Source organism: Ascaphus truei, chromosome 6, assembly GCF_040206685.1.
Source record: "Ascaphus truei isolate aAscTru1 chromosome 6, aAscTru1.hap1, whole genome shotgun sequence".
Lineage (NCBI taxonomy): Eukaryota > Metazoa > Chordata > Amphibia > Anura > Ascaphidae > Ascaphus > Ascaphus truei.
Genome location: NC_134488.1, coordinates 132,958,960 through 132,984,594, shown reverse-complemented (window position 1 = coordinate 132,984,594; position 25,635 = coordinate 132,958,960). Strand labels below are relative to the sequence as shown.

Below are 25,635 nucleotides of genomic sequence, written 5' to 3'. Positions count from 1 at the left end.
CTATAAGCGCATGCGACGGATCCAATGTATTTGTTTTGGCGCAACTTCACGTCGCCGGGCACTATAAGCGCAGCCTTAGAAGGGGAAGAGACAGGCGAGCTCTGAGCTGACACATCCCAATAGATTTGCCGTGTTGAGTGGAGATATTGGGAATGTCCGGGCAGGAATGGCCAGGCTGGGGGAGACTTATTCCTCTAGCAGCCAGGGGAATAGTTCCTGTAGCACAGTGGGGACTCAGGATACTGAGACCAAGAAAGATTGTGGTGGTAGGGGACTCCGTTATTAGGAAGGTAGATAGGGCAATCTGTTGCCGGGACCACATGAACCGAACAGTTTGTTGTCTCCCGGGTGCTCGTGTTCAGCAAAAAAAGGAAAGGGTTCTTTACAGTAAGGCCAGTTAAAATGTGGAATTCATTGACCATGGAGACTGTGATGGCAGATACAATAGATATATAAAAAAAATAAAAAAAAAGTTGGACATCTTTTTGGAAAGGAAAGGTATAAAGGGATATAGCAAATAAGTAAACAAGAGAAGCATGTTGATGCAGGGAGTAATCTGATTGCCAATATTGGAGTCAGCAAGGAATTTATTTTTCCCCTTATGAGATATCATTAGATAATGTGTCACTGGGGTTTTTTTATTTACCTTCCTCTGCATCAAAATACTGTAAATACAAATATAGGATAAGTATCTGTTGTCTAAATTTAGCATAGGTTGAACTTGGACATATTTTTTCAACCTCATCTATGTAACTATGTAACATACACTCACTTCGTGCAGAACGAATACAGCCGGCGTCTCTCTCCTGCTAAACACATTCGCAGAGCACCCTCTAAGCACACAGCAGTCTCCCACACACGGCTGCCTCTCACCGGTAATCTCGCGCCCCCCACTTTGCACACCGCTGTTCTAAGCACACAGCTCAGTCTCCCACACACGGCTGCCTCTCACCGGTAATCTCGCGCCCCCCACTTTGCACACCGCTGTTCTAAGCACACAGCAGTCTCCCACACACGGCTGCCTCTCACCGGTAATCTCGCGCCCCCCACTTTGCACACCGCTGTTCTAAGCACACAGCAGTCTCCCACACACGGCTGCCTCTCACCGGTAAAAGTTGATGTCCGTGAACCAGTCCTGGACAACGATGACTACGTGGCAAACTGTGAATAGGAAGGCAGCAATCTGCAGAGACTGCGGAGAAAAGCAGGAGAGAGGTCAGTGACCGCAGAACGGGAGAGAGACAACCTGCCGAGACTGCGGAGAACCGCAGGAGAGAGATCAGTGACCGCAGAACGGGAGAGAGACAACCTGCCGAGACTGCGGAGAACCGCAGGAGAGAGGTCAGTGACCGCAGAACGGGAGAGAGACACAATCTGCAGAGACTGCGGAGAACCGCAGGAGAGAGATCAGTGACCGCAGAACGGGAGAGAGACAACCTGCCGAGACTGCGGAGAACCGCAGGAGAGAGATCAGTGACCGCAGAACGGGAGAGAGACAACCTGCCGAGACTGCGGAGAACCGCAGGAGAGAGATCAGTGACCGCAGAACGGGAGAGAGACAACCTGCCGAGACTGCGGAGAACCGCAGGAGAGAGATCAGTGACCGCAGAACGGGAGAGAGACAACCTGCCGAGACTGCGGAGAACCGCAGGAGAGAGATCAGTGACCGCAGAACGGGAGAGAGACAACCTGCCGAGACTGCGGAGAACCGCAGGAGAGAGATCAGTGACCGCAGAACGGGAGAGAGACAACCTGCCGAGACTGCGGAGAACCGCAGGAGAGAGGTCAGTGACCGCAGAACGGGAGAGAGACAACCTGCCGAGACTGCGGAGAACCGCAGGAGAGAGATCAGTGACCGCAGAACGGGAGAGACACAACCTGCCGAGACTGCGGAGAACCGCAGGAGAGAGGTCAGTGACCGCAGAACGGGAGAAAGACAACCTGCCGAGACTGCGGAGAACCGCAGGAGAGAGGTCAGTGACCGCAGAACGGGAGAGAGACACAACCTGCAGAGACTGCGGAGAACCGCAGGAGAGAGGTCAGTGACCGCAGAACGGGAGAGAGACACAATCTGCCGAGACTGCGGAGAACCGCAGGAGAGAGGTCAGTGACCGCAGAACGGGAGAGAGACAACCTGCCGAGACTGCGGAGAACCGCAGGAGAGAGGTCAGTGACCGCAGAACGGGAGAGAGACACAATCTGCAGAGACTGCGGAGAACCGCAGGAGAGAGGTCAGTGACCGCAGAACGGGAGAGAGACAACCTGCCGAGACAAGTAATACATTTTACTGTGAGATACACAGATTTACATTGAGATTTTACATTCATACACCAGCCCGGGAGATTGTCTACGAAGCAGCACAGAGGTAAACTGGTCGTCACCACCACATGTGAACGGAGGATTAACAGGGAGAACGGAGTGACGGGGGTAACAGAGAGAACGGAGTGACGGGGGTAACAGAGAGAACGGAGTGACGGGGGTAACAGGGAGAACGGAGTGACGGGGGTAACAGAGAGAACGGAGTGACGGGGCTAACAGAGAGAACGGAGTGACGGGGGTAACAGAGAGAACGGAGTGACGGGGGTAACAGAGAGAACGGAGTGACGGGGGTAACAGAGAGAACGGAGTGACGGGGGTAACAGAGAGAACGGAGTGACGGGGGTAACAGAGAGAACGGAGTGACGGGGGTAACAGAGAGAACGGAGTGACGGGGGTAACAGAGAGAACGGAGTGACGGGGGTAACAGAGAGAACGGAGTGACGGGGCTAACAGAGAGAACGGAGTGACGGGGGTAACAGAGAGAACGGAGTGACGGGGGTAACAGAGAGAACGGAGTGACGGGGGTAACAGAGAGAACGGAGTGACGGGGGTAACAGAGAGAACGGAGTGACGGGGGTAACAGAGAGAACGGAGTGACGGGGGTAACAGAGAGAACGGAGTGACGGGGGTAACAGAGAGAACGGAGTGACGGGGTAACAGAGAGAACGGAGTGACGGGGGTAACAGAGAGAACGGAGTGACGGGGCTAACAGAGAGAACGGAGTGACGGGGGTAACAGAGAGAACGGAGTGACGGGGTTAACAGAGAGAACGGAGTGACGGGGTTAACAGAGAGAACGGAGTGACGGGGGTAACAGAGAGAACGGAGTGACGGGGTTAACAGAGAGAACGGAGTGACGGGGGTAACAGAGAGAACGGAGTGACGGGGTTAACAGAGAGAACGGAGTGACGGGGGTAACAGAGAGAACGGAGTGACGGGGGTAACAGAGAGAACGGAGTGAAGGCGGTAACAGAGAGAACGGAGTGACGGGGCTAACAGAGAGAACGGAGTGACGGGGCTAACAGAGAGAACGGAGTGACGGGGTAACAGAGAGAACGGAGTGACGGGGGTAACAGAGAGAACGGAGTGACGGGGGTAACAGAGAGAACGGAGTGACGGGGCTAACAGAGAGAACGGAGTGACGGGGGTAACAGAGAGAACGGAGTGACGGGGGTAACAGAGAGAACGGAGTGACGGGGGTAACAGAGAGAACGGAGTGACGGGGCTAACAGATTAAATCCAGACGGCTCCCGCTTTGTAAATACTCGTTAAACAGATTATGTTTTTAGTCTTGGCTAGAACTGAACATATAACGAACAGGAGGAACAGAGCTATTGATTACTTTAGGAATACTGTATAACTGAAACATGTGCCAGAGGAAAGCATTGCAGACACATTGTGTCTTCGTGTCCTCACCTGCATCTCCACATAGGTGTGGGGAAGATTATACTCCGGAGGCAACTTCCTGTCATTGTTTATCAAGTGATCCAATATGGCGGGACTGAGGATGGGCTGAAAGAAGCAAAACAACGAGAGCGGAAACAGGAAACTCAGGTGAGAATCTACATTTATATGCCTGTCCTGTCTTATTCCTTATACACCCTGCGCCCCGTCCTGTCTTATTCCTTATACACCCTGCGCCCCGACCTGTCTTATTCCTTATACACCCTGCACCCCGTCCTGTGTTATTCCTTATACACCCTGCAACCCGTCCTGTCTTATTCCTTATACACCCTGCACCCGTCCTGTCTTATTCCTTATACATCCTGCACCCCGTCCTGTGTTATTCCTTATACACCCTGCGCCCCGTCCTGTCTTATTCCTTATACACCCGGCACCCCGTCCTGTCTTATTCCTTACACACCCTGCACCCCGTCCTGTCTTATTCCTTATACACCCTGCGCCCCGTCCTGTCTTATTCCTTATACACCCTGCACCCCGTCCTGTCTTATTCCTTATACACCCTGCACCCCGTCCTGTCTTATTCCTTATACACCCTGCACCCCGTCCTGTCTTATTCCTTATACACCCTGCACCCCGTCCTGCCTTATTCCTTATACACCCTGCACCCCGTCCTGTCTTATTCCTTATACACCCTGCACCCCGTCCTGTCTTATTCCTTATACACCCTGCACCCCGTCCTGTCTTATTCCTTATACACCCTGCACCCCGTCCTGTCTTATTCCTTATACACCCTGCACCCCGTCCTGTCTTATTCCTTATACACCCTGCACCCCGTCCTGTCTTATTCCTTATACACCCTGCACCCCGTCCTGTCTTATTCCTTATACACCCTGCACCCCGTCCTGTCTTATTCCTTATACACCCTGCACCCCGTCCTGTCTTATTCCTTATACACCCTGCACCCCGTCCTGTCTTATTCCTTATACACCCTGCACCCCATCCTGTCTTATTCCTTATACACCCTGCACCCCGTCCTGTCTTATTCCTTATACACCCTGCACCCCGTCCTGTCTTATTCCTTATACACCCTGCACCCCGTCCTGTCTTATTCCTTATACACCCTGCACCCCGTCCTGTCTTATTCCTTATACACCCTGCACCCCGTCCTGTCTTATTCCTTATACACCCTGCACCCCGTCCTGTCTTATTCCTTATACACCCTGCACCCCGTCCTGTCTTATTCCTTATACGCCCTGCACCCCGTCCTGTCTTATTCCTTATACACCCTGCACCCCGTCCTGTCTTATTCCTTATACACCCTGCACCCCGTCCTGTCTTATTCCTTATACACCCTGCACCCCGTCCTGTCTTATTCCTTATACACCCTGCACCCGTCCTGTCTTATTCCTTATACACCCTGCGCCCCGTCCTGTCTTATTCCTTATACACCCTGCACCCTGTCCTGTGTTATTCCTTATACACCCTGCACCCGTCCTGTCTTATTCCTTATACACCCTGCACCCCGTCCTGTCTTATTCCTTATACACCCTGCACCCTGTCCTGTGTTATTCCTTATACACCCTGCACCCGTCCTGTCTTATTCCTTATACACCCTGCGCCCCGTCCTGTCTTATTCCTTATACACCCTGCACCCGTCCTGTCTTATTCCTTATACACCCTGCGCCCCGTCCTGTCTTATTCCTTATACACCCTGCACCCCGTCCTGTCTTATTCCTTATACGCCCTGCACCCCGTCCTGTCTTATTCCTTATACACCCTGCGCCCCGTCCTGTCTTATTCCTTATACACCCTGCACCCTGTCCTGTGTTATTCCTTATACACCCTGCACCCGTCCTGTCTTATTCCTTATACACCCTGCACCCCGTCCTGTCTTATTCCTTATACACCCTGCACCCTGTCCTGTGTTATTCCTTATACACCCTGCACCCGTCCTGTCTTATTCCTTATACACCCTGCGCCCCGTCCTGTCTTATTCCTTATACACCCTGCACCCGTCCTGTCTTATTCCTTATACACCCTGCGCCCCGTCCTGTCTTATTCCTTATACGCCCTGCACGGCCTTATTACATTATACTTATTTTCCACCTGGGTGTCGAGGAAGATAATCCTCTCCTGGCTGATGAAGAAGTCGATGCCGCTGGTCTGGTTCCCCGCTCTCTCCCTCACCTCCTGGCTCTGCATCCTGAAGACGTAAGATCTGGAACCCGAAGGGATAAACTGAAAGACGTGTACACGGAATAAGGGAGATCCGACTATTATCTGCTACACAAAGGATCCCATTAATCCCCTCCTAAATGTCACTTATACACGAGTAATAGTTCCTTCACTGTAACACATTGCACAAGCAATGAAGTGTTACACAAGCTGCAAGGCCTCTCACGTCCCCTCTTGTACACCTGAAGTATCTATAAAGAACGATGTACACTGAAAGGTCTCACAACTCGCAACAAAGCATCACATATACCTCTGGTCATCTTCCGGAGAGTTGGCCGACAGGAGGGACATCAGGGTGGACTTTCCAGTGCCCTGCAAGCCAAGGACCCCGACCACAAGGGCATCTGTCTGGTCCAGCAGGAACTGAAACAAACATTGGGCAGCGTGTATTCTGTCTGTATTGGGTTTAAATGGGTAACAGACCACTAGAGTAAGCTTTTCAAGGAAGACTACTCGCCATACCTCCAGCACCCCACTCTCCCTCCAACCCCATTGGGTGTGGGTGGGCCAATCCACCCTACGTAACATCCCCCACCCCCCCCCCCCGAAACCTTTATGACTACCGCTGTCAGACTGGGCCACACTCTAACCTGAGCCACACATTATCCTGCAGTGAGCAGCCACGTTACCTTCGTGTTCCAGCATTGTCCCTCATTCCCTCTAGACTGTAAGCTCTCGCGAGCAGGGCCTTTACCACCTCTTTATATCAGTTTGCGCATGTGGGTCCTCACCAGTATGTAATGGTTCATGGATTTTGTAACATACTTAACTCTGTACAGCGCTGCGGCATATGTTGGCGCTTCACAAATAATAATAATAATAATAATAGAGATGGCTAAAGCAACAATGCCGGCTGCCGGTTTTCCTGCGTGGTTCCAGTATGGGAACTGGAGACGCCCGGTCCCGAGATATCTCCCTCCAGGTGAAGCAAATCTCCTGGGTCTCGCAGGAATTCGGAACGTCACTGGTTGTGGTTTAAATCCCTTCCAAAAAGCAGGAAGTAAAACCGGTAACGTCCCCAGTACGCATCCCGGGATATAGGGGTCCCTGTATACTTAGGGGTCCCTGTGGCTGACCTCCTGGGTCCTATGCAGTTGCAAATATATATATTATATATATATATTTTGGGAATGCCAAGAATATATTTTGGTAATTCAAAGCTTTTAAGTGTGTAATCAAACTGTATAATGTGATGCAGTAAGCGTGTTCATTTGGAAGGAGAGACACAGCTCATTAGAGATAACTGTGTGATTTGAATATACACTATTCTGGCCTCTCCAGCCGGCCAACAACCTTCATGGATTTGCCCGGACTACTTCATTGACGCGATCAGTGGATCACGACGATTATCTGACACGGTCGCTAATTCCAGTTACCCCGCTCTGGTTATGATCAGTTACATCAGTTAATCTACGATTGCATTTACCAGCAGACATTTCCATGCTGTATAGATTAGATGGCTTTAATGCTATGGGGCATATTCACTCGTTGCTATTCCAAGTCCTTGTATACCAAGGTTTATATACTCCACTTAAGAAGACACAGAAGGTAGGAGCCGCTCAGACAACGTAGGAGACGTCCCTACCTCAATGGCGCTGTCGCACCAGTTCATGTATTCATCCACCAGTTTGATGCAGTGTTTCATCTTCTGAGGAGGCAGCAGCTTGGCCTGACCGACCACGGCTGTGAGGAGGAAAGAGAAAGCCACGTAAAGCCTATCGCTGGGCCACGGCAAGACACAGCACCCGTCCCGCCCCCGGGCGGCCACTGCAAGACACAGCACCCGTCCCGTCCCCGGGCGGCCACGGCAAGACACAGCACCCGTCCCGTCCCCGGGTGGCCACGGCAAGACACAGCACCCGTCCCCGGGCGGCCACGGCAAGACACAGCACCCGTCCCAGCCCCAGGCGACCCCGGGACACAGCACCCGTCCCGTCCCCGGGCGGCCACGGCAAGACACAGCACCCGTCCCGGGACACAGCACCGGTCAAGTCAAGGGCTGGACATCTCTAACACAGAATTCAGTGGGCCGTCCTACTTAATCCAATCTGCATGACAAGAAGAATATAAGGATGGTGCAAAGGGAGCGCACAGGAGTCCCTATTCCTAGAACCGATACTACATTTGAATGAGGGTTCCCCGCACTCACCTCCTCACTGACGTAATGAGCACAATAAAGTCATTATTCAGAAAAGGTGCGTGCTAACTTTATTATTAGTCTGATAACTGGCATTGGGGCACCTCATATGGGGAAACGACAATGTAACAAATTGGTTACAGAGACAATAGGGGGCCACGTTTTGGGGTGAAAACCCCTTCCGGTCCGTTCCCACGGGTTCTGAACGTGGTACTTCCCTCAAAGTGGGAATTGAGCCATTAAGTAGGCCAGGAGACCGCAGGACATACACGGCCAAGCGACTTTATATTCAGAATTAGCTGCTTGTATGTTATATTTTCTCTTGGGGAGGGCACATTGAGGGAAGAACCACGTTCAGAAAGTGTGGGAACGTGCCAGAAGTAGGGGTTCTCACCCCGAAACGTACCTCCCCATCTCTGTAACCAATTTATTACATTGTGTGTCTTTTCCCCATATGATAGTGCCCCAATGCAAGTTATCAGATACACTTTGTTGCCCTAAAATAATGATCGCATGCATCCTGCATACACCCTGAAACAACACTTCTTGTTTTCTTAAGCAAAAGTTTTCTTTTGTGTATAAATATACACACTTGTATTTTGTCTGTGTACATATGGTGTTTGTATATACTTTGTCTGTTTATATGTTCATAACGACGTTATTGTTTTCATTACTGCATTGAGGAAGTGAGCCAGGGAAACCTTAAGCAAACGCGCTCTCTTTAGCACAGAACCGATCACCGGGCTGAGAACTCACTGACTGAACTGGTCTTCACCACGTGGTTATGCAGAATCTGTTACCTATAGATGACATACACATTGATAAATAGCCTGGCAGCCCTCAGGCAGGAAGACTCAGTCCCACCAGACATGCCCCTCGGAGGCAGAAAGATAACTGCTAGAGGGCGGAAGGCCTCCGTGTCCGATGAAGATGTCGCCCCTAGGACTTACGATCCACGTTGCCGCTGCCACTGGCTGCCGAGCCCATGCCCCGGTTCTGGATTTGATACACTGGTTGTGTGGGCCGCTGTCCTTCCTTCTCCACCTTCACAGTAGCAGCAGTGGGTGGGAGAGCAGCGCCCTCTGCAGGAGGAGATGGCTTACCCTCCTCTCTGGCCTTCATCAGGACAATGGGCTTTTCCATAGGGGCAGTGGCTAAAGCCGGGGCCGTCTTCAGCTGATTGGGAGAAGGTAAAACACAGTATTAACAAACAGTATATATCCAAGTGACGATGCTGTTATACAGATCAATGGTAAGGCTTCAACTGGAGAACAACATGAATTTACAGTTTTAACAAATGAAGGATACAGACTTTACAATGCATTGAATGGTTATACTAAACAGCTGCAGGCACCTCAGGCCGCAATGGGATTACACTGGCTGTGTGCCTTTAAACTGTGAATCAGTGCACAATTGGCTCCGCAAAAACATTACCGCTTAGTAAAGGCCCCGATGCTGAAGGGCGCGTATGAGAAATGGGTGAGTGAGTCACAGAAACCTATAAACGCCCAGGAGAGACACGGCCTAAGTTATAAGGACACCGAGGATCTGCGCACTTACCCGCTCGGCAGATGGCTTGGCCAGGATAATGGGGGTTTTCTGCATTGTGTATCCGCAGTTATCTTCATTCCCATCCTGAAGGAGGCGGCATACAGCACAGGAGGGAAATAAACATTTACACCTCTCTATAACACTCCATGTCACGCGGTCAGAGTGTCCGTCTGCTCTATCTGCTTCTTTTAGCAGAGGAACAAAAATGAATCAATCTCAGAACAAATTATTACAAAGTGGCACCTTACAGTTTTCCATAAATACGATATAATTTAATATTATAATATGGCATCATCACCTGCTCTGTCAGGTTGTACATGTTCAGAGAACCAAAGTAACTTTAATGGACTCCCCCGGGAGCTAGGGGTACGAGTCGAACAAGAGCCGACTCATATCCTGAGAGAGAGCCCATTAATGGCCCAATTACAAAATACAAAGGCTCCCCACTATTTCCAGAGCAGGGCCATTAATAATGCTGCACACTCCTCTGAGGCTTCTGGGTGAGATTTACCTTCTTTCCATTATGTCCACATATTACTTAGAATATTTCTGACATTTCAGGTTGGATTATAGAATAGAACTCACATAAGTGTGAGGTTTCATTAACCTATTCCTGCTAACAACTCAATATTAATGAAACACTTCTCTAAATGCTGTAACCATTAAATATATACCCAGTACATATTGTGAGTGCTGTTCTTCCATTAAATATGATGCCAATGTTTGATACCAATAGTTGATACTCTTCCCCTGAAAGGATTTGGTATGCGGCCTTCTTATTATTCACCACTCTACTGAAGTGTACATTGGGGTTTTAAATTCGTCCCCACTCTTCTTCTCTCGGGTGAATTCAGTTTTCCTCCAGGAAGGCGAGACGTTCCTAGTACTCACCCATCGGTCCTGATCCCTGTCCCGCAGCATGGGGTCTCTTTCACGGCCGGGTTCAGAGAGGTTGAGATTTCCTGGGGGACCTTGATCCATCCAGCGCCGTCTCCTCCGCCCGGGGACGAACATACTGGGCTGGCTGTGACCTGAGTCTGACATGATTCTGCACAAAGCAACAGAGTGCAATGTTATATATTGCTTTCTGCTGGCCTGAAAGGCACAGGAAGAGACTGGCAGAGCTGTACAACAAGGTTCATCAAACAGAATTAATCCATAGGCCTAAAGCACTCAGAAGCAAGCACATGGGTGAGCCTGGCATCGCTATGGTGGACATAGGGATACAGAGTATGTCATCTAAATGGGTGGGAGACAAATACACAGATGCAGGGGTTGGTGTCTACACATGTGGACAGTCAAGGGAAGATCACAGCTTGGAACCACTGGAGGGGTTTAATGAAGGTATAAAAAGTGTAAGTCCCTGGAGCTGGGTCGTTTCAGCATTCAGACAAGAGTCTGTCTCTTGTACAATACAACTAGTGAGGAGAAGGTTCTCCTTATCATGGACCATTTCAATCATTTGGATGTCCACCATACGCTGTTCCTTATCTGGAGCTGTATGTAAAACCAGTTTCTGGCACCAATAACCTCGCGGTAATGTGCGTTTTCAAGCGCAAAACATGCACACTACACTAACTGGATATTTTGTTTGATCTGGACTCGTGGTTTTACCCCAGAATGTCTCAATTTTGCCTTCATAAGTAAATCCCCCCCCCCCCCCCCATTAAGTCTGCTACCTCTAGGGCTAGGTCCCTCACAGGGTTAGAAAAGGAAGTCACCTCTTGTGGCTGGGTGTACAGATCTTTAAGTCACTGGGGGGGACGAGACCACAGACAAAGAGAGACCATCTAAAGTCAGAAGTGAGGGGGGGCGTGCAGATGAGAAGCCGTCTAAAGTCACAAGGGACCTACAGTCGGAAAGGGGGGGGGGAGCAGATCTAAAGTAACTTCTAAACCACAGGACACCCCCTCTTGGGCAGCACAGGACGCCCCCTCTTGGGCAGCACAGAACGCCCCCTCTAGGACAGCACAGGACGCCCCCTCTAGGACAGCACTTACACGGCTAGATAACAGGGGATCGTGTGATGGCAGCAGGGTGGATACAGACTGTCACCTCATGTCCCTCACACCCGGGTGTCAGACACGCACCGCCGTGGGTCTCTGAACATGCAGCAGCCCAGGGGATAGGATTCAATGTCTCACCCCCCCGGGCCCCGGTATATCTCACCCTCCCCCCCGGGCCCCGGTACATCTCACCCTCCCCCCCGGGCCCCGGTACATCTCACCCTCCGCCCCGGTATATCTCACCCGTGGTTTCAGTCTCTCCCTGCCGGTGCCGCCTCTGTTCTGTCCGTGCAGCCTCCGCCGGAAGTGAAGCAGGAGAGGAAGGTTCCGAAGAGGAAGGTTCCGGAGAGGAAAGTTCCCCCTTCCTGGGGACAAGGGAGATCCATAGCAACAAGTGGGGTTTCCATAGCAACAAAAGTGAGGTTTCCATAGCAACAAAAGTGAGGTTTCCATAGCAACAAAAGTGAGGTTTCCTTAGCAACAAGGAAGAGGATGTGGGGAAACCATGTATTGGGTGTGAGGAATTACAGTGATACGTGTGTGTGTGTGTGTGTGTGTATGATACGTGTGTGTGTGTGTGTGTATGATACCTGTGTGTGTATGAGTATGATACCTGTGTGTATGTGCATGATATTTGTGTGTATGTGTATGATACCTCTGTGTAAGATACATGTGTGTGTATGTTGAGAGAAAGACTTGTGAAATCACACATTGTCCTCACATCTCTCCCTGTCACATCCCTCCCTGTCACATCTCTCTCCCTGTCACAGCTCTCTCCCTGTCACATCCCTCCCTGTCACATCTCTCTCCCTGTCACACATCCCTCCCTGTCACATCTCTCTCCCTGTCACAGCTCTCTCCATGTCACATCTCTCTCCCTGTCACATCTCTCCCTGTCACATCTCTCCCTGTCACATCCCTCCCTGTCACATCCCTCCCTGTCACATCTCTCTCCCTGTCACAGCTCTCTCCCTGTCACATCCCTCCCTGTCACATCTCTCTCCCTGTCACACATCCCTCCCTGTCACATCCCTCCCTGTCACATCTCTCTCCCTGTCACAGCTCTCTCCCTGTCACATCCCTCCCTGTCACATCTCTCTCCCTGTCACAGCTCTCTCCCTGTCACATCCCTCCCTGTCACATCTCTCTCCCTGTCACACATCCCTCCCTGTCACACATCCCTCCCTGTCACATCTCTCTCCCTGTCACATCCCTCCCTGTCACATCGCTCTCCCTGTCACATCCCTCCCTGTCACATCTCTCTCCCTGTCACATCTCTCCCTGTCACATTTCTCTCCCTGTCACACCTCTCTCCGTCACACCTCTCTCCCTGTCACATCCCTCCCTGTCACATCTCTCTTCCTGTCACATCTCTCTCCCTGTCACACATCTCTCCCTGTCACATCACTCCGTCACATCACTCTCCCTGTCACATCCCTCCCTTTCACATCTCTCCCTGTCACATCTCTCCCTGTCACATCTCTCCCTATCATATCTCTCTCCCTGTCACATCTCTCCCTATCATATCTCTCTCCCTGTCACACCTCTCTCCCTGTCACAACTCTCCCTATCATATCTCTCTCCCTGTCACACCTCTCCCTATCATATCTCTCTCCCTGTCACATCTCTCCCTGTCACACCTCTCTCCCTGTCACATCTCTCCCTGTCACACCTCTCCCTGTCACACCTCTCCCTGCCACCTCTCCCTGTCACACCTCTCTCCCTGTCACATCCCTCCCTGTCACATCTCTCTCCCTGTCACATCCCTCCCTGTCACACCTCTCTCCCTGTCACCTTTCTCTGTCACAGCTCTCCCTGTCACATTCCTCCCTATCATATCTCTCTCCCTGTCACATCTCTCTCTCTGTCACATCTCTCTCCCTGTCACTTTTCTCTCACTGTCACATCTCTCTCCCTGTCACATCTCTCTCCCTGTCACACATCTCTCCCTGTCACATCACTCCCTGTCACATCCCTCCCTGTCACAGCTCTCTCCCTGTCACATCCCTCCCTGTCACATCACTCTCCCTGTCACATCTCTCTCCCTGTCACACATCCCTCCCTATCACATCACTCCCTGTCACATCTCTCTCCCTGTCACATCCCTCCCTGTCACATCTCTCTCCCTGTCACAGCTCTCTCCCTGTCACATATCTCCCTGTCACATTTCTCTTCGTCACAGCTCTCTCCCTGTCACATCACTCCCTGTCACATTACTCTCCCTGTCACATCCCTCCCTGTCACATCTCTCACAGTCACATCTCTTCCTGTCACATCTCCGTCACATCCCTCTCCCTGTCACACCCCTCCCTGCCACATCTCTCTCTCTGTCACATCCCTCTCCCTGTCACATCCCTCCCTGTCACATCCCTCCCTGTCACAACTCTCTCCCTGTCACATCTCTCCCTATCATATCTCTCTCCCTGCCACACCTCTCTCCCTGTCACATCTCTCCCTATCATATCTCTCTCCCTGTCACACCTCCCTCCCTGTCACATCCCTCCCTGTCACAACTCTCTCCGTCACATCTCTCCCTATCATATCTCTCTCCCTGTCACAACTCTCCCTATCATATCTCTCTCCCTGTCACACTTCTCTTCCTGTCACATCTCTCCCTATCATATCTCTCTCCCTGTCACACCTCTCTCCCTGTCATATCCCCCCTATCATATCTCTCTCCCTGTCACACCTCTCTCCCTGTCACATCCCTCCCTATCATATCTCTCTCCCTGTCACACCTCTCTCCCTGTCACACCTCTCTCCCTGTCACATCTCTCCCTGTCACACCTCTCCCTGTCACACCTCTCCCTGCCACCTCTCCCTGTCACATCCCTCCCTGTCACATCTCTCTCCCTGTCACCTTTCTCTGTCACAACTCTCCCTGTCACATTCCTCCCTATCATATCTCTCTCCCTGTCACATCTCACTCCCTGTCACATCTCACTCCCTGTCACATCTCTCTCCCTGTCACATCTCTCTCCCTGTCACATCTCTCTCCCTGTCACATCTCTCTCCCTGTCACATCTCTCTCCCTGTCACATCTCTCCCTATCACATCTCTCTCCCTGTCATATCCTTCTCCCTGTCACATCTCTCTCCCTGTCACATCTCTCTCCATGTCACATCTCTCTCCCTGTCACACCTCTCTCCCTGTCACACCTCTCCCTGCCACCTCTCCCTGTCACATCCCTCCCTGTCACATCTCTCTCCCTGTCACCTTTCTCTGTCACAACTCTCCCTGTCACATTCCTCCCTATCATATCTCTCTCCCTGTCACATCTCACTCCCTGTCACATCTCTCTCCCTGTCACATCTCTCTCCCTGTCACATCTCTCTCCCTGTCACATCTCTCTCCCTGTCACATCTCTCCCTGTCACGCCTCTCTCCCTGTCACACCTGTCTCTGTCACATCTCTCCCTGTCACACCTCTCTCCATGTCACATCTCTCTCCCTGTCACACCTCTCTCCCTGTCACATCTCTCCCTGTCACATCTCTCTCTCTCCCTGTCACATCTCTCTCCCTGTCACATCTCTCCGTCACATCTCTCTCCCTGTCACCTCTCCCTGTCACATCTCTCTCCCTGTCACAGCTCTCCGTCACATCTCTCTCCCTGTCACATCTCTCTCCCTGTCATCTCTCCGTCACATCTCTCCCTGTCATCTCTCCGTCACATCTCTCCCTGTCACATCCCTCTCCCTGTCACATCTCTCTCCCTGTCACATCTCTCTCCCTGTCACATCTCTCCGTCACATCTTTCCCTGTCACACCCCTCTCCCTGTCACACCCCTCTCCCTGTCACACCCCTCTCCCTGTTACACCCCTCTCCCTGTCACATCTCTCCCTGTCACACCCCTCTCCCTGTTACACCCCTCTCACTGTCACATCCCTCCCTGACAGATACTCCTGGCTTCTGCAGCAGTGAACAGGTTAAATAAAAATAGCCGTGTATATCCCTTTGCTGTGTGCTTCTATTCTGCCTGTGTATATAACATGTGATGTCTTGGTGTGTCCCTTGTCAGCTGCTGTACTCCAGCTGCACCCAGCTGCATGCTGGGTACTGTAGTTCTGCTAACACTATTGAAAATGCCTTGACCACAACTCCCAGCATGCTTTGTGCCTCCCCATAGAGCTTCCAGGTCAGGGCTGCTCTCTCGGTGGGATTGCAGCTGCACTTTTAGGGCCAGGGCATTTCAAGTGGGCAAAGAGGCACATGTCTGGGTGAGGGACGTTCTGCTCTGTGATTGGCCAGTGTGCTGAACGCTCATGGATCACGTGACTGGGATTCTCTCTACATAGGCCAAAGGTAAGCCCTGTTACCTGTACCCTGCAGGCCTGGCAGATCAACCCGTACGTAATGCTGTTTAACCCTTTCATCCTATAGGAGGTGCACTGCGGTAGTTGGGTTACCAAACGTTCGCTTGGCATCTGTTCTTACCTTTGCTTTCGAGCGATTCTGCGGCAACAAGTTAACAAGTGTGTTGTAAGAAGGCCGGCAAGGGAGAGGTAAAAAATAGTGCGTTTATTTACATGTTTGTCCGTGTGAAATATCACAGAGCCGCGTGACGGGGAATCCCACTATTATTATTATTAGAAAGTCTCGTGTATCGCATGGTGCCGCCCCCACGCCTGGCACTGTGCCGCCCTTGCGTATCGCACTGCGCCGCCCTCGCGTATCGCACGGCGCCACCCTCGCACCTGGCACTGCGCCGCCCTCGCGCCTGGCACTATGCCGCTCTCGCGTATCGCACTGCGCCGCCCTCGCGCCTGGCACTGCGCCGCCCTCGCGTATCCCACTGCGCCGCCCTCGCGTATCCCACTGCGCCGCCCTCACGTATCGCACTGCGCCGCCCTCACGTATCGCACTGCGCCGCCCTCACGTATCGCACTGCGCCGCCCTCGCGTATCCCACTGCGCCGCCCTCGCGTATCCCACTGCGCCGCCCTCACGTATCGCACTGCGCCGCCCTCACATATCGCACTGCGCCGCCCTCACGTATCGCACTGCGCCGCCCTCGCGCCTGTCACTGTGCCGCTCTCGCATATCCCACTGCGCCGCCCTCACGTATCGCACTGCGCCGCCCTCACGTATCGCACTGCGCCGCTCTCGCATATCCCACTGCGCCGCCCTCACGTATCGCACTGCGCCGCCCTCACGTATCGCACTGCGCCGCCCTCACGTATCGCACTGCGCCGCCCTCACGTATCGCACTGCGCCGCCCTCGCGCCTGTCACTGTGCCGCTCTCGCATATCCCACTGCGCCGCCCTCGCGCCTGTCACTGTGCCGCTCTCGCATATCCCACTGCGCCGCCCTCGCGCCTGGCACTGTGCCGCTATCACGTATACCACTGCGCCGCCCTCACGTATCCCACTGCGCCGCCCTCGCGCCTGGCACTGTGCCGCTATCACGTATACCACTGCGCCGCCCTCACGTATCCCACTGCGCCGCCCTCGCGTATCCCACTGCGCCGCCCTCGCGTATCCCACTGCGCCGCCCTCGCGTATCCCACTGCGTCGCCCTCGCGTATCCCACTGCGTCGCCCTCACGTATCCCACTGCGCCGTCCTCGCGTATCGCACGGTGCTGCCCACACGTATCGCACGGTGCCGCCCTCGCATATCGCACGGTGCCGCCCACACGTATCGCACTGTGCCGCCCTCGCGTCTGGCACTGTGCTGCCCTCGCGTATTACATTCTCCCCCCCTCCCCGCCTGTCATTCTCATTTCCCCCACAGAACAGCCACAGAAAACATACACACAACAGGACAGACTAAATACGCACAGACACACACACACACCTATCACCGCTCCATGTTGTTTCCTCCTCCTTTGCCTCACCCCCAGGCTCCTAACACCTTCTCCTGATTGGATGCTGCTGGATAATGCAGCCAATCAGGATGGAGGAAGGAGCCCACCATCCTGGTTAAATCCCGCAGCCTCTCATGCCAGTCAGGTCCCTTTGCCCAGAGGTAATACCGGTATACACATACATGTCCAGAGGTAATACTGGTATACACATACACGCCCAGAGGTAATACAGGTATACACACACACGCCCAGAGAGGTAATACCGGTATACACATACATGTCCAGAGGTAATACCGGTATACACAGACACGCCCAGAGAGGTAATACCGGTATACACACACACGCCCAGAGGTAATACCGGTATACACATACATGTCCAGAGGTAATACCGGTATACACATACATGTCCAGAGGTAATACCGGTATACACATACATGTCCAGAGGTAATACAGGTATACACATACACACCCAGAGAGGTAATACCGGTATACACATACATGTCCAGAGGTAATACAGGTATACACATACACGCCCAAAGAAGTAATACCGGTATACACATACATGCCCAGAGGTAATACCGGTATACACATACACACGCCCAGAGGTAATACTGGTATACACATACACGCCCAGAGGTAATACCGGTATACACATACATGTCCAGAGGTAATACCGGTATACACATACATGTCCAGAGGTAATAAAGTTATACACATACATGCCCAGAGGTAATACAGGTATACACATACACACGCCCAGAGGTAATACTGGTATACACATACACGCCCAGAGGTAATACCGGTATACACATACATGTCCAGAGGTAATACCGGTATACACATACATGTCCAGAGGTAATAAAGTTATACACATACATGTCCAGAGGTAATACCGGTATACACATACACGCCCAGAGAAGTAATACCGGTATACACATACATGTCCAGAGGTAATACCGGTATACACATACACGCCCAGAGAAGTAATACCGGTATACACATACATGTCCAGAGGTAATACCGGTATACACATACATGTCCAGAGAGGTAATACCGGTATACACATACACACCCAGAGAGGTAATACCGGTATACACATACATGCCCAGAGAGGTAATACCGGTATACACATACACGCCCAGAGAGGTAATACCGGTATACACATACACACCCAGAGAGGTAATACCGGTATACACATACACGCCCAGAGAAGTAATACCGGTATACACATACATGCCCAAAGAAGTAATACCGGTATACACATACACGCCCAGAGAGGTAATACCGGTATACACATACATGCCCAGAGGTAATACCGGTATACACAGACACGCCCAGAGGTAATACCGGTATACACATACCCGCCCAGAGAGGTAATACCGGTATACACATACATGTCCAGAGGTAATACCGGTATACACATACACGCCCAGAGAAGTAATACCGGTATACACATACATGCCCAGAGGTAATACCGGTATACACATACACGCCCAAAGAAGTAATACCGGTATACACATACATGCCCAGAGGTAATACTGGTATACACATACATGCCCAGAGGTAATACTGGTATACACATACATGCCCAGAGGTAATACTGGTATACACATACATGCCCAGAGGTAATACCGGTATACACATACATGCCCAGAGGTAATACCGGTATACACATACATGCCCAGAGGTAATACCGGTATACACATATATGTCCAGAGGTAATACTGGTATACACATATATGTCCAGAGGTAATACTGGTATACACATACATGTCCAGAGGTAATACTGGTATACACATACATGTCCAGAGGTAATACTGGTATACACATACATGTCCAGAGGTAATACTGGTATACACATACATGTCCAGAGGTAATACCGGTATACACATACATGTCCAGAGGTAATACCGGTATACACATACATGTCCAGAGGTAATACCGGTATACACATACATGTCCAGAGGTAATACCGGTATACACATACATGTCCAGAGGTAATACCGGTATACACATACATGTCCAGAGGTAATACCGGTATACACATACATGTCCAGAGGTAATACCGGTATACACATACATGTCCAGAGGTAATACCGGTATACACATACATGTCCAGAGGTAATACCGGTATACACATACATGTCCAGAGGTAATACCGGTATACACATACATGTCCAGAGGTAATACCGGTATACACATACATGTCCAGAGGTAATACCGGTATACACATACATGTCCAGAGGTAATACCGGTATACACATACATGTCCAGAGGTAATACCGGTATACACATACATGTCCAGAGGTAATACTGGTATACACATACATGTCCAGAATTACCGCTAATGTCTTACTGGACAGAGTGTCCAAACACAGGACAGGACACCTGACAACCCTAACAGCCACGTATTGCCATGACACGTGTTACAGGACCATTTGGGTGCAAAAGGGTCACCACCCTGTCTGACCTCTTTGGCCTATTTTTCTCTGCAAAAGTAAACTTGTAAGTCTGCCTTCTTCAGCAGTGAACAGGTTAAATACAAATAGCGTTTTGCTATCTGTTTATATTCTGCCTGTGTATATAACATGTGATTTCACTGTATGTCCCTTGTCAGCTTCTGTACTTCACACCCAGCTGCATGCTGGGTACTGTAGTTCTGCTAACATTACTGAAAATGCCTTGGCTACAACTCCCAGCATGCTTTGTGCCTCCCCATAGAGCTTCCAGGTCAGGGCTGCTCTCTCGGTGGGATTGCAGCTGCACTTTTAGGGCCAGGGCATTTCAAGTGGGCAAAGAGGCACATGTCTGGGTGAGGGACGTTCTGCTCTGTGATTGGCCAGTGTGCTGATCTCTCATGGATCACGTGACTGGGATTCTCTCTACCTAGGCCAAAGGTAAGCCCTGTTACCTGTACCCTGCAGGCCTGGCAGATCAACCCGTACGTAATGCTGTTTAACCCTTTCATCCTGCAGGAGGTGCACGGCGGTAGTTAGGTTACCCTAAGATTACATTGCGTCCACTCCTCCCTTTGCTACCGGAGGAATCCATAGCACAATTAACCCCTTGTTTTCTCTTTAGGAATTCTGTGCATAAAATCCCAGAATGCTTTGAGAAAGATGCTGACAATGGACACAGGTTGCAATTTCCCAGAGTAATGTAATACTCCTTTCTCAATGCTCTGCATTCCTGTCCTGGATCAGGATTCATATTACCCCCCCCCCCCCTCTCCCCACCTTTGCAGCCTCTGCCCGTCAGCTGCATGTATATTTGAAGAAAAAAGTGGTAGTGCGCAGCTAATAACTAGTGGACAACAAATATCAAGTGAACAGTGCACCGTGATTAAACAAACAATATTGTGGACCTTAAATGTGGATCTTGCACTAATCGTGGGTCTGCAGCCTTTCTTGGGGGTGGCTCGACACCCCAGGAACTAGACAAAAAACAAAAGAACAAGGCGCACAACGCACATAGTGTAGTAGAGTTAAAAATGTGACTTTATGGTTAAAAGTAAATATATCTGCGTACATCAAGTAAGAATAAACAAGCAGTTGGTATATTGGTTTACCACACCAGGAGATGACACTGTGCGACGCCCTTGGATGGATCTCGGCATGCAATGGGTCAGGAGACGTCTCATCTGTCCCTTACAGAGTCCTCCGTTTAGGGGTAGTGTGGATATGTCCCTTGTAGAGAAAGCCCCACAGCACACAGCTGAAGAAGTAACCCAGTGTTACGAAACGCGTTGGAAGAGAGGTGTCTATGCTCTTCTCCCCCCATCTTGTGTGATTCTGGACACTGTTCATAAGCCGCCTGCCTAGTATCCCTCCCCGCTGCCAAGTCGCATTGGACTGACACGCTCGCTGTGCGTTCCACGAGAAGCATCGCGGAAGTTGCGGAGCGACTCGTGACGTCATCGCCGAGCGCACAACGAGGAGTGGCGGCAAACGGTGCAGTGATCCACAGACGCTGATTCCTGCGGCTCTTTTACCATCCTGTGAGATGTGTGCTGTGGGGCTTTCTCTACAAGGGACATATCCACACTACCCCTAAACGGAGGACTCTGTAAGGGACAGATGAGACGTCTCCTGACCCATTGCATGCCGAGATCCATCCAAGGGCGTCGCACAGTGTCATCTCCTGGTGTGGTAAACCAATATACCAACTGCTTGTTTATTCTTACTTGATGTACGCAGATATATTTACTTTTAACCATAAAGTCACATTTTTAACTCTACTACACTATGTGCGTTGAGCGCCTTGTTCTTTTGTTTTTTGCATGTATATTTGCTCTGAAAACACACACTGCCTGTGGAACTGATACATTTGTTGCATTTGGGCTTTCCAGTTAGCTCATACCCAGGTTGTCTTGGCCACCCCCTTAACCCCCCTGGCTTAGTGGAGTTTCCCTTACTCCCCTGTCTGTATTCACAGATAGTCTCATCCTCAGACTGTTCCTGTTCCCAGAAAGCCATATACTTCCTTTCCACCCAGGACACTGAGTGAGTGAGTACCTTCATGCTATTAGCCCCAACAAGGCCTCTCTGTTTTTACACACGCCTTACCCGGTGATACACAGCACTTCTAGAGAAGCGCTCTCTACCACACTACTCCATCTACAAGAACCCGTTGTTTCCTTGACTTTGCAATAAAACTAAGAAAGACAAAAGGACTTGTTGTGCTTTGGAAGAGGGAAGGCATGAGTTAAGCTAACTGGAGCTAGTCACACGTCACACGTGACCCTGGTTCCAGGATAATTCCTGTGTATTAACATGTATTTGTGTTACTGCCCAGCATTGAGTACAGTGTTGCACCGAGCACATTGACATCCTTCTCCCCAGGTCCTGCGCACGGCGCGGCATTATAACATCGTTTCATCTTATCTCCTGCTATATCCCAGGTCCGGCTGGAATCTGCTAGGGAAGGTGCGTCCTTATCTGACATGGATCTGGAATTTGAGGTTGGAGCTGAAATTGAACTGCAAGAGGACGAAGCAGTGGAGGAAGCTCCACTGATACTGGTAAGTAGCCTACTTGTGCCAGCTCTGTGCCCCAAGGATTGAAATGTATTGTCTAAGTTGGTTGCATTTGTTTTTCACTTGTTCACCCTGTGTTGGTGAAAACCCACAGATGACTGAGCACAATATTTTTAGTTCCCCTTTAAAACTTGTCTTTATCATCGTTCGTGATGTGCAGAAAGCTTGAAACTATCACAGCTTTCCAACTTTTACAAGCCTACACTTCACGGCCAATACAATTCTCTGGTCACTGTTGTATTGTCCAGCAACATGTTAATCTTCCTAGAGCTGACGTGTACCCTCACTGTCTCCCTTTCATTTTCCTGCCAGGAGAACAAGCAGGACTTGCCGTCTTGGGAAACCCTACACAACTCTGATGATTCCAGTGGGGATGAGGGCTTGGATCCCCAGGCCGTCCTTTCCCATCTGCCTTCTGAGGTGGAGATCCAGAACATGTTGAATTCTTTCCCCAAAAACAAATCCCAAATCATCACCAAACAGGAAGTGAATCAGAGGATCGCCAGTTTCTCGATCTCTAAAGGTCTATGCGACAGGCTGAACATGTATGGAGTGGACCTGGGTGAAGAGCCTGAACGTTGGAACACCACATACAAACACTGGATCCTAGAGCAGCCCAGTGGGGTGGAAGGGATGTCCGCCATTGACAAAACAAAGATAGTAAGGAATACCGAGCAGAGTCGGTCCCCCAGCTGGTACCAGGCTCCTTTCAGCCTCCAAGAGGCTTGTTCAGTAACCTCACTGTCTCAAGACAAAAAGAGAATTGGTTCAGGGAACTACCATAACAACAATGTGATCACCCACCTGAGCAGCTATGTAAAACCATTGATCAAGATCTACCAATGTACACAGTGTGGTTGTCAATTCCAAAGCTTAGGCAACCTAAAGGGGCATTTGTGTCTTAAGAGGGCAGTGGGTTTTACTCAAGGCAGTGGGGAGAGTTCAAGTGAAATTAATCTGAGTGCCACAATCAGAAAGGAAGCCAAAGGACAAGAGAAGGTTTCTGAATCCAACCAGGAGTCCGTTGAGCTGCTGGAGCAGATGTGTGTCCAGGCCCAGAAGGAGCTTCGGATATTCAAGAAAAAATATGGCAAGGGAGGACCTCTGCAAAAGAAGGAAATCAAACTATTGCCCAAACCTATAAAGAATGATGATCCAGCAGATGCCCTAAAGGTTAATAAGGTGGGCTCCCCCACAGCAGACAAGATTGTCGCATCTCGACGATTCTTCATCCGACCTTATGTTTGCGACAAATGTCAACGTCCATTTAGACGCAAATACAACCTCGATAGGCACATCTGCTCAAAGAAATCCAAGCTACAAAGGATGCAAGGGGCTCCAAGACCCAATGCAGCAACTGCAATGCCGAAATTGGTGAGAGGAATACCGAGCTCCAACGGTCGCACAGAACAAAGCCCTTTCACCGCACCAGGCAAACCAACTTCTCAATTGATGAGCCGAGCTGCAGGTATGCCACGTCTTAAAATGAAAGGGGAACCCGTATTCTGTAGTAACCCCACTGGTAGAGTTCACAAATCATACTCCTGCCAGCAGTGCGGGGGGATGTTTGTAGAGCGCTGTGCCTATGCCACACACATCCGCTGGCATATGAAAAAGGCAGAGGGCCTGCAAATGAATGCCGTGAATCAGACCGTCAAGAAAGTCATTCTTGAGGATGAGATGCTGGGGCATGCTGTATCTGCCCAGATGGAGGAGGCACAAAGCCTTCCCCGTGGAGGCGAGGATGGTACAAGCTTGCTCTACTCCTGTTATGAGTGTGGAAGTTGCTTTCGACTAAAGTGCAACCTGGTAAGACATCTAAACTGGCACATGCGACAAAACATATTTGTAGGGGGAGAGGAAAAAAAGTATTACGGTGATGATATAATATATACCGAGGTAGAGACATATCAGCAGGTGCCTTCGGAGGTTCCAGAGTCCAGCTTTGAGCTGGTGGTGGGAACAGAAGACGAAGATGAGCAAGGATCTTGCACATTGGCCAGCGAGGATGAGATCGTCCAGAGCTTCATTGGCACAGAGTTCATAGAGGAGGTTGGAGCCAGCGCCAAAACAGTAAGCCAGGAGGAACAGCTGGACAGATATGAGATGGCCATTGAATGGGATTTTCAGACCCCAGAGGAAAGAAGTAAGAGACAAAACCCTTGTCCAGTGCACTTGCCACGTGACTTACTGGCACAAATAGCCAGCAGACCACAGCTACCGTACAGGTGCCGAGACTGTGGTGCTCGCTTTCACCAAGCCTGGCAGTTGAAGCGGCACCGGCATAGGGGCGAGGTGCGAAAAGTTACGACAAGAAGGAAGCATCGGTGTGACTGTGGCCGCGCTCCTGTGGGGTCGCTCCACTTCCTGCGGCACCAGCTGCAACACTTGATCGACACCGTGTTTATCTGTGCCGAGTGCGGGAAGTCCCTCCGCGGGTACCGCAAGCTCCGCACCCACAGCTTGCTGCACCCACTTGTGTCCCGTTTCCAGTGCACTTGTGGGGTGCTGTTCAGCCAGCTGCCCCGGTACCTGTGGCACTCATTGCTAAACCGCTCGTTCCGCAGGGTGAGAGGTGGGAAGGTTGGCATACATGGGAAAAAGTACTGAGACGGCTCATCCCGTGATGGGATTTGTAAGGGGAGGTGATGGAGAGCGCTGAACCCCTTGTGTGGCCAGTAACACAGACTCGGTGGCCAGCAGTAGTGTAAGCCTTCCCGTTCACCTAGACACCGCTAAGCCTCCTCCCGGGGTGCAGCTCCAGATCCTCCAACCTGCAAACACTGAAATAAGTGAGATTTAAGGGTTTCCTGCTCCAAAATTAGTTTTCTTTTGTACTGGAGTCGCTGATTAGAAAATGAATGAGGCTGCCTTGTAATGAGGGTGGTGTTTGTCTTTACAATACGTGGTGGACAATTGACCCATAATAACATTTTTGTGCCTGTCCTCCAATGAATGCAATTGGCCAAAAACTGTCTTTGATTTGAATGGCATCTTTCAGCTGATCGCTGTCCTATAAAATTCAATACGATTTTATATATAAATATCTCAGAAAATAGCCGTCTTAGTCCAGTTGCGATAGTGCAGAATCAATGAGTTCTTCAGTATTAGGTGATACCTTTTTTATTGGACTAACAATTTATG

The 25,635-nt window shown here is 50.7% G+C and overlaps 2 protein-coding genes across 6 annotated transcripts in view; one reads left to right on the top strand and one right to left on the bottom strand.

Annotated features, from left to right (window-relative positions):
• Positions 1-12,413, bottom strand: part of SMG9 (SMG9 nonsense mediated mRNA decay factor) — a 21,736-nt gene extending 9,323 nt beyond the window's left edge. The window contains exons 1-9 of one of the 3 annotated variants that reach the window (XM_075606392.1): positions 11,895-12,413; positions 10,537-10,693; positions 9,655-9,729; positions 9,045-9,270; positions 7,543-7,640; positions 6,208-6,320; positions 5,829-5,940; positions 3,735-3,830; positions 1,107-1,192 (exon numbers count right to left, since the gene is read on the bottom strand). In XM_075606392.1, coding sequence (XP_075462507.1) covers positions 1,107-1,192; positions 3,735-3,830; positions 5,829-5,940; positions 6,208-6,320; positions 7,543-7,640; positions 9,045-9,270; positions 9,655-9,729; positions 10,537-10,689 — 959 coding nt within the window. In that variant the 5' untranslated portion in view covers positions 10,690-10,693; positions 11,895-12,413. Of the gene's footprint in view, positions 1-1,106; positions 1,193-3,734; positions 3,831-5,828; positions 5,941-6,207; positions 6,321-7,542; positions 7,641-9,044; positions 9,271-9,654; positions 9,831-10,536; positions 10,694-11,645; positions 11,754-11,894 lie in introns of those variants that run through there. The other 2 variants (XM_075606393.1, XM_075606394.1) reach the window with 2 other exon arrangements.
• Positions 12,129-25,635, top strand: LOC142497929 (uncharacterized). 3 transcript variants are annotated; one of them, XM_075606389.1, is made up of 5 exons: positions 12,129-12,167; positions 15,779-15,954; positions 16,033-16,154; positions 22,357-22,476; positions 22,804-25,635. In XM_075606389.1, exons 4-5 carry the CDS (start codon positions 22,399-22,401, stop codon positions 25,099-25,101), a joined length of 2,376 nt encoding a protein of 791 aa, XP_075462504.1. In that variant the 5' UTR covers positions 12,129-12,167; positions 15,779-15,954; positions 16,033-16,154; positions 22,357-22,398; the 3' UTR covers positions 25,102-25,635. The 3 variants fall into 3 exon arrangements, with proteins under 3 accessions (XP_075462504.1, XP_075462505.1, XP_075462506.1); XM_075606390.1 differs by lacking the exon at positions 12,129-12,167 and adding an exon at positions 21,891-21,962 and having other exon boundaries at positions 15,675-15,954; XM_075606391.1 differs by lacking the exons at positions 12,129-12,167; positions 15,779-15,954; positions 16,033-16,154 and adding an exon at positions 19,682-20,353.